This window comes from Sander lucioperca, chromosome 13 (genome assembly GCF_008315115.2).
Source record: "Sander lucioperca isolate FBNREF2018 chromosome 13, SLUC_FBN_1.2, whole genome shotgun sequence".
NCBI classification, from domain to species: Eukaryota; Metazoa; Chordata; class Actinopteri; order Perciformes; family Percidae; genus Sander; species Sander lucioperca.
This window is the reverse complement of record NC_050185.1, coordinates 15,020,257-15,033,287: the sequence shown is the minus strand read 5'-3', so window position 1 is coordinate 15,033,287 and position 13,031 is coordinate 15,020,257. Positions and strand designations below refer to the sequence as shown.

At 42.1% G+C, this 13,031-nt stretch overlaps 1 protein-coding gene across 5 annotated transcripts in view; it reads left to right on the top strand.

The window, feature by feature from the left end:
* LOC116066172 (MAM domain-containing glycosylphosphatidylinositol anchor protein 2) overlaps positions 1-13,031 on the top strand; it is a 182,270-nt gene that overhangs the window by 108,752 nt on the left and 60,487 nt on the right. For 3 of the 5 annotated variants that reach the window (XM_036008975.1, XM_036008976.1, XM_031322067.2), the window contains one exon: positions 10,055-10,375. In XM_036008975.1, coding sequence (XP_035864868.1) covers positions 10,055-10,375 — 321 coding nt within the window. The remainder of the gene's footprint in view (positions 1-10,054; positions 10,376-13,031) is intronic. The other 2 variants (XM_031322069.2, XM_036008977.1) reach the window with 1 other exon arrangement.

Genomic DNA, 13,031 nt, shown 5'->3' with positions numbered 1-13,031 from the left:
CCTGCAGGCTCTGCAATAATGGTGAAACGCAGTGGTTAGAGAGACAAAGCGATAACACATGTAATGGGACAGGAATGGTGGTCTTTTATCTGTGCTCTCCAGTGTGAGGTCAGTCAGTGTGCGGAAAATGTGTGGTAATACTCCGGTGTCACCAGGCATTACTTCATTGCCCATAGACTCCATCCAGAGGTGTGTGACCCAATCCACTCAGAGGCGCCACGATCGGGAGTCTCCTGCTTGCTGCTCACTCATCCCACATTTTCAGATTTTCCATGTGGGGGATACCTGTGGGTTGGTGTTGCCGCTGGCACAGGAGATATCTGTTTTGAATTGACTGGCGTGTGTTCTCTACTGATAAGTGACTTTGGGTTGTGTGATATTTTGCAACTTGGGATTGGGTTCATCGCAAGCTCTATTTCCCCTTTTACACGCACACGAACACACACACACACTCGCGCACCCTTACCTCCTCTCACCATCTTGTTTTTCCATCGCACACACACCCCGCTGCCACTCACAGCGTGAACATGAAAGCAATGTGTCGACCTTGGGTGCATAATTATTGTTAGATAATCCTTTGATAATCCCTGCGCTATAAGACAGTGCAATCAATCGCACCTGCCAAGACTGTTTCCTCATTATCTTTTAAGTAGTGCAGTCTCTTCTTTTGGAGTGCCTGTGCGATGGCATTGCATTAACACAGACCCTTTAATGTGTATTAAAAAACAAACACACACTGCTGCCTGACTGAGGAAATAACTGAGAAAATGACTCACTCTATTGTGATCAAATGAAATGAAAGGTTTCCTCAAGGCTTCGATGTGATTGCTTCTTAAGCTTTCATTGTTCCAGTCAGATGTGTGGGTATGAAACATTATAAAGGTGTCGCATTATCATAAAGCTGTTTCTGTCATAGGAAATAATATATTGAATTTTGCTTCCGCCAGTAACAATTCCCGCCGCTTTACCTGGGATGTGACTGGGCTGTTTTCCTGGAGAATGCTTGTCATGTGTGGAGTTTCTTTCAGTCAGATTGATGCATGGTGAATCAGAGAAGCGTCTTCACTGAGCGGCACAGTGTAGCTGTTGTGTGCTAAAACGCCTTGTGCCTCTGCCTGCATACGCCTGCAGCCTGTTTTGGGGTGAATAAGCCCTGGTTTTGTTCCTCTGCCTGTTTTCCTGAAGGGAGAAAGCTCGAGCCGCAATTAGAAGTCCTAATAAAAGCGTTTAGAGGAGATTACGCTGCAGGTCTGCCAGGGATTCGTGCTGGGGAACTGGTTGGGAAGCGATTGAGCCTAAAGTGTCTCTAGTTTGAACACTTTGGAGCTTGCTGGCTGCTCCAGTATTGGCTCCAGTTCCATATTCCAAACCTGGATTTAGCCCCAGCCCACAGCACGTCTCCATGAAAGAGAATATTCATTATCTTCCATTCTTTTAACTTTTGATGAACACAGATTTCAGCAGCCTTCATGATTTCTCCCTTTTGCCAAACAGCACTAATATTTGCTATCATGGCACACTCATTAAATAAGCAACTTCTTTTCTCGTCGGGGCTCCCGGAGATTGCAAGGCTAATGCTTATTTATGAGCGTGGTCTGGAAACGAGGACACAGACCTCCCTTTTGGATACTGTCAGGATTAAGAACCGCAAGACACAGGAACAGCTGAAAAGAGTTACGAGCATTAGTGTAAAACATAAAACATCCCATAAACTTTCAACAGGAACTAGCTGATTAATCCTCTCATTAGTCTGCATAAAAAACATGTGTTTAGTGGGTGTGTCTTGCTGGATAATTGATAGATGATGCAGTTATTGCCATTGCTCTGACTCTGGAATGTTATTTGGCATCAGATTGGAGCTACCATTGGGACCATCTTAGAAATACATTTTTAATAGCATGAAGAGTTATTACGGATGGATTCCTGACATTTAGTTTGGATACCCGCTTATTGCACTCTCTGTATTATAATTACGATAAACACTGTATTCTACGGCCTTGGTTCAAGAAAACTACATCACTTTGGCGAGAATAGTCTCTGTTGATATATCGTAGCATCAGCACGCAGAAGTAGCTCATCCTTAGTCTGATTGATCATCACAAAGTAAGTACTGGGATTGAAAGTCACCTCTCTCTTCTTGCGAGGGAGATAAATCCTTCCATGATGAGTCCCTCAATTAGCATCCCCATCACACCTGAAAAACCACCCAGTGTTTCTGTCAATCTAAAGAATCACTGCCGTTAATGAATTAAGCAAATCAATTAAGTGCTCAGTTGATTAAAAAATGAGCTGGTTTAATAAACACAAAGTACAAGCTCTTTTTTTTTTTTTTATCTGAAAATGAATTTGAGTCATCTAAAGCTTGCGGCAGGCATGCTCGTCACTGTCTATCCTCTTTTTAACCGTCCTGTTGTCTGTTTGACTCTGATTCGTCATGAGCTGCCATCATCCGAGAGACCGTGCCACATGAGGCTCTAACAGGGGCAGCATGACCGCTGGCTGTTGACTACGCCGATGTGCTTGTTTCAGCAGTAAATTCACTGACCCCGTTAAAGAAAAACCTGGTCTGCATCCTGACTCACCTACAGGGTGCAAAGGTTCAACTGCTGTTTGGTCACAGTGGGTGGAAACAACTTGTTTGCTGCTTTTGTATGGACATGTGGAGTTTGCCCAGAATGTGGTTCTTTGTTGATGTTGGTCACATGTCCAATCACTTTCATTGCTTTTTTTCTTTTGTATTTATTTAGTAGGAAATCTAGCTGGTCCAACAACTGTCTGAAAACAGACTGAAAAAATATGAAAATATCCTGTAAGAAGTGCATCATACTTTTGCAGCATGTCTGCTTTTTGCTGTGTTGAAAGTTACGTCAAGTATACTGTAGATCAATTTCAAATTGATAAAATAACTGAATAGATTGGCTAAGCTCCGCACCCCCTAAGTTAATGTTGCAGTGGAATGTATGCAGTTTACAATTACAGAGGCGCCCAAAATTCTTAGTCATTTCTCAAACAATTGGTTATTGATTCCTCACAAGACAAAATCAGGCTTCTCATTTATAACCGGCAACAGTTAAGTTTGCCAGCTGAAATTACATCCATCTTATGTCAACCGTTACTTTTCCAGCTAATTTAGCTAACATTTGCTTGAAAGACACTATCTCCAGTTGACTTTTCCATGTTTCGAGTTGACTTGTTTTAAAACCAGAATCCTGTAAAAGCGATCTTAGATATGCACTTGATGACTACGACGCACACACCAGCTGACAAATGTTTACATCAGGCCACATATTACATAGGCTACGGTGAAAGCTCTGCGTGGAGCCTCCACAGAACTGTAAAACAAGCTCAAGTGGCCTGATGTTTATACTTGTGCGTTGGTGTGTGCGTCGAGCCGGCAAGACGACCACCCACGCTGAGGCGGTACTAAAGTCTGCAATGGAAAACGGACGCACAGCGTGTCGAGTCGAGGCGAGTAGAGTCGAGGCGAGTCGAGCAGGTGCCATGTAATGGAAAAATGCCGTAAGATACAAAATTAGGTTAGGAACTACGAAGTGAGCTAAAAAATAATGAGAGCAGTAGATCCCAGCATTGCATTTGCAACCCAACAGAGGTTCGGAAACAGGCCCAGTGAGCTGTGAACTGGGATGAAGGGGCCTAACAGCTGTCTCAAAGCTGGGATGCTGTCCTGAGAAATCTACCATATGACAACAGTAGGTGCCACGGTCATGCCACTTCAAGAAGGATAGGCATATAAGCACCTGGCAGCATATGTCTGGGATGTTGCTGCTGAAGACTGTTGGTGTTGTCTGTATACACAAATATGTACATTTATGGCAGAGGTGTAGTGGTAGCCATTGTAGGTGTACTGTGACCAGTTTCCCTTTGATGCAAGTCCACTATATATGTTAAAAAGATGAAATTGAGTACTTGAGCGATGTGCATAAACTCTGGTCCTTCCAGGGAGTTGCTGTGTGTATTTGTGCGTTTTTTAATCTGGGCAGTGGGTATTCCTTTTAATCTGACTGGTTGGTTAAATGTATAAAAAAAATATAAGTGTTTGTGTGGCCACAAATGAAACTGTAACCCAAGAGGGCTTTGGTATTGAAAGCCTGCTGCTCTTCAATCTCAGCCACATGAATTCATGAGAGGTTTGTGTTATTATTGATGAGCATGGTAAGATATCGGGGGAACAGCATAGAGCTGAAAAACACACACACAGTAGTATGTTTGGTCAGTAGTGTGTCGCTGCAGTCTATCAAGGCACTCTGCCAATTTTAACACATCTGTGGATATTTATCACACTACAGCAACCCGGGGTGTAGATGCAGCTCTGCCACACACACACACACACACATAGATTCACAAACATTCCCACACAGGTCCAGGACTCAGAGGAGCAGAAAGTCCTGTCACATTGTGACCAACTCATTGGCCTCAAGCTGTCAAAACACACACTCTCACACATACAGAGACACACTCTGCAGGACTTGCAGTTGTAGAGTTACCATGGTGATGGGGAGTGATGTCACCGCACTTATCCCGAAAAGGGGGCAACATGAATGTTGTTTACTCTTAAAAACGTCTGTGTACACCACTCTGGCTCCCATCGCTGTAAGAAAATGCAAAGTGCAAGATATTTTTACGTTTTGCAGTCAGCTCACATTGCACTCTGTCTGCTGTGGCTTAAAGGCTCCAGCAATGAGTCTCTACACTTGAAGGATCATTCCAGCTGAAGCCCTAGAGAGGTGCAGCACTACTGAGACCAAATAAGGAGGTCCAGTCCCAATTTAGCAACACAAAGTATACAAGCACGCACACTCACTTAGATGCAGTGTTGTCAGACACAGAACAATGAGAAGCATCCCATTGAGGAACTGAGGCCGGATCACAGCATGGTGTCACCCGTGGGCGAGAAGAGAGAAACTCAGCTATACACACATGCACATGCAGAGACATTAAACCACATAAGCGCGCGCTATACAAGCATACGCACACAGCGGGCATGCCCTGCAGGCATCACTGGCATTTGGATGGCTTTGGCACAATGAGAGCACAGTGAAGACCAGTGGCAGGCTTCCTGCCATACTCAGTGGTCACTTTCACACACAGAGGCAGGGTGTTCACTTGGAAAGAGAGAGCAGGAGGAAGAACGAGGTACAGGTTAAGCAAGAGAGAGAGGTGAGCAAGTGTCTGTTTGCATGTATGCCTGTTTGCGTTTCCAGGATGGTGCGGAGAGAGACAATGGCAGCTGATGGCCAGTGTTTGTGCTGCCAAACCCAATAGACAGACAAATGTAATTGCCTGTCTAATCTGGGCTGTGGAGAGGCCAGGTGTAATAATGGCAACTCAGTGAATACACCTCTCTTCCACTCGCTAATGGATGCTTGCTGCTCCCCTCCTATCCCGTCGCTGTCAATTCACCATTTCACTGTTTGGAACCCAAGGAAACGTTCGGAAAAGTGGAGAAAATGTGCTGTGGAAAGAAATATGTCAGCTCTTGACACCTGGCTGCCTCAGTCAAGACATTGAGTGAATACCAATCAGCAAATGTATGAGAGTGAAATAAGCGTCTGCTGTCATTGTCTGTGCAGAGATCATTTTTGCTTCTCCTTTGGTGCCAAACAGCATTGCCAAGTTGTATCTGTGAATGACCAGTGTTCCACACCAATGCTAATGACACCAACATGTTTATGTATTCAAGTTATACATAAATGTTGAACCAGTTGATAGCAGCTTTAGGTTAGGGCTGGATGATTTTGGCTAAAATCGTAATCACGATTAATTGAACAAGTTACCTCGATTACGATTATTGAACGATTATTTTACATTTTTTTTCTTTTCTTATACTGTAAATATGTTCACGGTTATTTTTTTCTAATGAAAGAGTGCATAATCCTATCGTTGTGATTCTAAAATAAGGAAACAACACACAGATAGCAATTAATGCTTATTTATTAAATATTTCAAGCAACTGAACTGAAATCTACAACAGTAGATTTTACAATGAAATAAAAACGTCTTATAAAAAGTAATTTAAGTTTTAATGTAAAAAAAAAAAAAGTTTCCTAAAAATGTAGAAAATAACTAATAAATGTCCATCGTAAGATTAACGGGAACCTGTGGTTAAGTGTCTTTTCGTAGTTAAACTCCACAAGCGTGTCCTGCGGGTCGCCAGTCGTCACACACGCACACACACACACACACACACACACAGGTCCACAGCGCTGCAGGCAGAGGCGGGGTCTATTCCGAGTATAATAAAGCCCCGTCTGTGTTGAGCAAAACATTACGTGAATTACTACGAGAATGGACGTGCATTTAATATAGGAAAAGTGCACAAGTATTAGTATCATTTGTTGTTGTTGTATGTGGCGCTAAGGTCTAGTGACGATGCTATAAAGACCGTTGCCGTGCTTGCGTCGCTCCCTTACCTCCTACCAGTCCCTATGGCCACTTGGCCAGTGGGAATGCAAACGGGAAAAAAGATTTTGGGGGAGAGTAGTTCTTAGAACTGCTTAGAAGTGTACTTTTCCTCTAAAAAGTACAAGTATTATCCGATCGGAAAGCACCTATGGTCGCAGACTGGACGGGACGGAGTCACGTGACTACACACGCGAGAGCCGTAATATGTTTTAAGGGGAAAGTACATTAACACACAGTGGGCGGCCGCGGAAATATTAATAGGATTAAAAGACCGAAATAACCGACTTGGTAAAATTACGTCGGTTATAGGCTCTGAATTTCGGTTACGATTATTTTTCGATTAATCATCCAGCCCTACTTTAGGTGTGGGTTACAATGGCTGAAAAGTATTAATATGCCATAATGCAATGATTAATCAACACAGGATTTCCAATATACAGTATAATTGGTTTAAAGCTGCTATGATCAATATTTGTATAGTAACAATGGATCAAATGACTACATGTGTGTGAAAGGGTGTCCTGTGTAATTACCACCTGACTCCAGTTCCTCCCAGCTCTATGGAGCGTTTTAGCATTTTTTAGCTCATTGTTTTGGTTTTACGTCCCACAACTTCACTGTTATGGTTCAACTCTCATCAGCATTATTTTTAGAAGCAGCAGGCAGCTGTTTAAGTGGGGGAAAAAAACTTTAATAAACCCACTCTTTAAATTCCATTAAATGGCAGACACACAAAGTAAAGTAAAAGTCCTGCATTGAAAATGTACTTAAGTAAAAGTACCTAAGTATCATCAGGAAAATGTACTTAAAGTATTAAAAGTAAAAGTACTTTAAAGTATTTTAGAAACTGGAAACTATCCAAACAGTTCTGTGTTTAATCGGCTAATTATTTCAGCTGGACTTGTAGGCCTATATGTTGTTGGGTGGTTGAATTTAGAATAAAACATATTTTATAAACTACATGTGTTTTGTGTGCAAAAATCTTAATTTGTAAAGTAACTAAAGCTTTCAGATTAATGTAGTGGAGTAAAAAGTAGAATATTTCTCTCTGAAATGTAGCGGAGTAGAAGTAGAAAGTGGCATGAAAAGAAAAGACTCAAGTAAAGCACAAGTACCTAAAATTTGTACTTTAGTACGGTACTTGAATAAATGTACTTACTTACATTCAACCACTGCTGGTGACCATAGTGACACATCTAGCAGCTAAAGACCCAGATAATTCCTTCAGGAGTTGGTGAAGACTCCAAATCAATGCTGCAACTGTTTACTAACACATTTGCCATATTAACTTATAAGTTGGTGTTGGTTTTGTGTTTATAGCTTGTTTCCACTGCCCTGAAGTGGACAAAAATAAATCTGTTATTCCAGGTTTTAGGCCCTTTTTAAATTTGGAATGTTTTTCCAAAAATACAGTTAAAAAAGAAAGGATTCTGTTACATTGTGCCCCATTCACAACCTTTTCCGATTTTTAGGCCCACTCTTACTTTTCCTGGACATTCTGTGCATAACCTGGGGTCAACAATGAGCCAAATTTAGTTGTGTATGAGTTATTATTTCATTTTTATGTGAGGATGTGGTCTAGCACAACCTTAAAATCGGGGCTGCATGTTGAGCTTTTCCTTGTTTCTACCAGTTTGATTCATCTACAATTCACATCCAGTTTTACATACCGTTCCATCATTTTGATTAAGTTAGTACTTTTTGACTCACCTTTAGGACAAAAGAAGTAACCGACAGTTGCAGAAATTGAGATAGCAGTACGATTGTTACCTCTCACCCAGACAGAAATGGGGTCAAAAGAAATATATCTGGACTCTGTTTCGTTTTCTAGAGATTTCTAGCGATTTCATCACTTTGAAACTACATTGTGGCTTGACTTCATTCCAGCTGCAGCATTGTTTGGGCAGAATGACAGTGATGAAAATCATCAGGGAAGCATGACACGGTTTCATCATTGCTAAGAAGATTTTCACTCCTCGACTCACTCACTGTAAACTAAATTTGGAAACAGTGCTATAAAATAGTCTTGGAGTCAGCTGATGGTTTGGACTCGCTCATAAATACATGAACACAAAAATACACACACAGCACTCTAGGAGCCGGTGCAATTTGCCAGGTTTGCTAATTAAACAAATTTACTTGGCCAGCATGCTTGATGAGGAACCAGACTGCATGATTCAACCTGCTAGTTTTTCTGCTTTCCAAACTTAGAACACACAGTCAAGGAAACCAGCAAAGGTGTCCAGCCATTTGGCACTTCTTTTATTATTCATTGTTCACTTTCAGCAAAGGCTCTAACTGTCCATTAAACAAAGGCAAAAATATGTATTGGGTCATATTTTGTAACAAGGCCAGCAATAATGCTAAATCACCTTTGGGAGTGTTCTGTTGTAAATGCTCTGAAATATATGACGCTGTGCAGAGATTGAGTTGCTGCATGAGGAGGAGGGCAGATAAGTAAAAAGCCGTGGAGACTGATGGTAATGATGGTGATAAGAAATATGAATGTTGTAATGGTGAAATCCATCCTGAAAATAGTAATTGTGATGAGAACGTGATGTGATGATGAACATTATGATGAAAATGTGACAAGGATGATGATAATACTGTAATGCTGCTTCTTATAATGGCAATGCTGACGATGATGATGATATTATCTTAGAAGGGTAATGTGTTGCTTAGGCAGATGTGGAGCAGATAGAATGTGTGTATAGTGAGATTATTAGGTGGATTACATTAGCTTCTTAGTTAGTGATTTATAGCCCTTTTCCACTGCAAGAACTTTTCCAGGGGCCCAGGAACTATTTCAAAAACCCTTACTTCCATTTTGATTCTGCCATAGTTCCTGGCGGCAGTGCCTGCTCTGCGGGTACTACTTTTTGATGGCCTAGGGACTATCGGTCAGAGTATACAGTGCTGAACGTCGCTGATTGCTCAAACATAAAACTCATGGCTGCTACAGCTTGTGCACATCTTCATTCACACAGTAAGCAAGTATTACTACAGGTGCCACTAGTATCAATACTAAGGTGGGTCGGACATTTCTTGTACGATTTATTGTAACCACAGACATATAACATGTTAATTAGTTTTACTTCTTTGAAATAGTCCGGCACATAAACACACCCTCGGTTATATTTCCTTGTGTGTCTGTTATTGGACTAATTTCTTCACAGTTCAAGCAAAACTGGGATGCACAAAGGGGACTTGGTATTGTTTAGATCCCTAGTACCTGGAAACTATTGGTCAAAAAGGACTATTAATGATACTTTTCTTTGACCGCCATGGTCACTAAGTGAATTTGCTTGTCAGCTCTTCATTGCATTGTTCATTGTTTGCCATTGCTTGATTGCATTTAACTTCCTCACTGCTGCCTTCCATGATGGTATTACTTAGGGTACATGCTCAGAGTCCAGACTCCAGTCCCAGCCGTTAGCCATTGCCGCTGCTAATATCCGCATGGTCTTTCCATACAAGCTGTGTATGTGGCTGATACTCAGCTTCATTGCCATTGCAACTTGGATGCTCATTCGCTTCCTCCCCACCTCTCCCCATACCTTCAACGCCACTTCTCCCCCCATTTGACATTTCCTCTTACCACGCCTGCTGACTTTCTAGAGCCCCATATCAGTCCCTCCTCTGTTTTTCTCTTTCTTAGTTCCCCCCAACCTGACAGTCCCTCGGGGCAAGTCCCCCCTGGTGGCCCGCGAGGGTGACACAGTGGAGCTGGAGTGCCTTGTTTCAGGGAAGCCCAAGCCCATCATCCTGTGGTCGCGAGCCGATAAGGAGGCGCCAATGCCGGACGGCAGCATGCAGATGGAGAGCTACGACGGTGTGCTGCGTATTGTTAATGTGTCCAGGGAGATGACAGGCTCGTACCGCTGCCAGACCAGCCAGTATAATGGGTTCAACGTGAAGCCCCGGGAGGCCGTGGTGGAGCTGATCGTACAATGTGAGTAGACAGACTGTGGGTACTTTTGTCTATATTTGTGTATAAATGCATGTCGCAGTGTGGTGATATAGCCTGTGGCAGTGATGTAGTATGTGTTTATGTAAGTATGGTGCGTCAATTGTCTCTGTGATGTAATTTCTATGTATGCAGTGTAATAATCTTTGTGTTCTGGTCCAGTGTGACCAAAATGGAACATTCCTCCATTTCTTTCCCTCCACGTCCATCCAATTTCCTTCTGAAGGCTGTACAATTAGTCTAGTCCCCTGGTGCCCTCAGTCAGGTCTGAGAGGAAACCGCTCTGACCCCACCTCTTACACTAAGGGGAGGACTTCATCTGCTGAGTGTGAACTGTGCAGAACTAATATTAACAGAGGCACAAAGCTCTTGATACTGATGTCCACGCTTATTTGTGTGTGTGTGTGTGTGTGTGTGTGTGTGTGTGTGTGTGCGTGCCAAGTCCCCGGGTCTTGGACCCCCTGCCACTGCTGCTCATTGTGAAACCCGTTCCCTTCCTTAAGATTTCACATTCAAAGATAGCTTTACAGCTAATTAGAGAGCAGCTAATTTATTCCCACTAGTATTCATTTTGTATTAATTTATGGAGATTTGAATGGCATATTACGAATGAACGTCAGGGATTCAAAGCGTTTTCACTCATTCAAGGGCTTGGGATATTTCTCTCCAATGACAAAAAAAAAAAACGGAAGATGGAAAGGAAGGAAATTAAAGCGATCCATGGTGGGTGTTACCATTCTCTGGCAAGTGATTATAGGAAATAGAAAAACTGAGTCTCAAAGCCACAGTCCCATTGTTTTCCTCATGGCCTACTTAGTTAATCCATACATTCTTCCATCTCAATTTACACTAATCTAGAAAGAACCTGTGCAGCAGTATGTCACTCTTACACTATTCTGATATGAATGGCAATTAACATGCTCTATGCTGACTGCTATGTTTTAAATGTCCGCCCCCGTTGGACTTGTCAAACATAAGACTGTAGAAAAATATTCAACAACTTTCAGTGTGAACAATAAAACAAAATTCTGGCCGCAGCTCAACCAGGATTTTGATTCAAGATGAACTTGACACACCCACGACCAATATTTTGATTGAGGAGGAACAAAAGCAGCCCCCATACTGTTCTTGCCGACAAGAATTAGCGCCCTCAGTTTTATTGTACTCTTTACCATTTACCGCCATTTGTTATGGCATTCAGGTTTCAGCTCAGTTGTTAACCACTGTGCTGAGTGAAGAGTATTAATGAAGTTCTGATGTGCTTTGAGGAGGACTGTGTTACATTTTTGGCTGAATTGATTATGATTATGCAGTAATGACAGCCCATATAAAAAGTTAGGGGCTTTGCTACGCACCGTTGCTGACACCAAAAAGTGAACAAAGGGTTTGATGCCCTTCATTAATTAGCAACCCTCTGTGGATCAGCTGCTCATGCAAAGAATGTGGGGTGTGATGGGGACAAATTGTTGAATGCAAAATCTTCATGTCCTTCTTTTTAACAACAGTCACATAAAAGATCTACCACCTGTACAGTGGTCCACATGACATACAGTACTAACACACATCTACATACCAACCCTGGCTCAGGTGTTCAAAAGGAGTTAAAGGATGGATGCTGCTGCTCTGTCCTCTGCTCCTTCTCAGCAGAGAGTGCAGATAATTGCCACAAGCAGCAATAGGTCACAGTGATCTTGCCTACCATTTGGAAAGCAGCAGGGGAAAATAGTGTATTCTGTTTACAATTTTTCTTAGGGCAGCACAATTAGAGCAGAGAAAAAAGCACATGAGCTAGAGCTGGGCAATATATCGATATCGATATATGAGGCTAGATATCGTCTTAAATTTTGGATATCGTAATATCCTAATATGACACAAGTGTTGTCTTTTCCTGGTTTTAAAGGCTGCATTACAGTAGAGTGATGTCATTTTCCGAACACACCAGACTGTTCTAGCTGTTCTATTATTTGCCTTTACCCACATAGTTATTATATCAACATAACTGATAATTATTTATCAAAAATCTTATTGTGTGCATATTTTGTGAAAGCACCAATTGTCAACCCTACAATATCGATATCGAGGTATTTGGTCAAAAATATCGGGATATTTGATTTTCTCCATATCGCCTAGCTCTAGCACTAACTGTCCAGAAGCATTATGTACAATAGCTACAAGTATGCAGCAATTATGAATTTTTTTCCTGCATTTGCAGCAATGTCACATGCTACAGCCTCATCAGCAAATCAAGCCGTTTTCTCATATGAACTCCAGACATTGTCCGACGAATCAGGTGCAGACATTGTCCGAAGTTACCCTTTCACACAGCAGGAGATCGTCCGTGTCAGAGGTGTTCTGACCTACTGGAAATACTCTGTTTGGTTAAGGCGAGGGGTGGCGCCTGGGTAGAGCGTGCAGGAGGCAGGTCACTATTACACCTCTGTCACAGAGCCAGTTCTTAATTTAGTCATAAACAACAGAGTCTCTTGTCGTTCCTTGAATTTGTCTGATGATTTTTGCGTCGGCCCTTATCAACAGAATGTCCCATATGTCGTTGTCTCTCCAGTTGGACATTTTTGTTGGTGTTTTCGTGTAAATCACCCTTCTTCTTCACAATTTTGTTTGTATTCTTCCAGGTATCGCA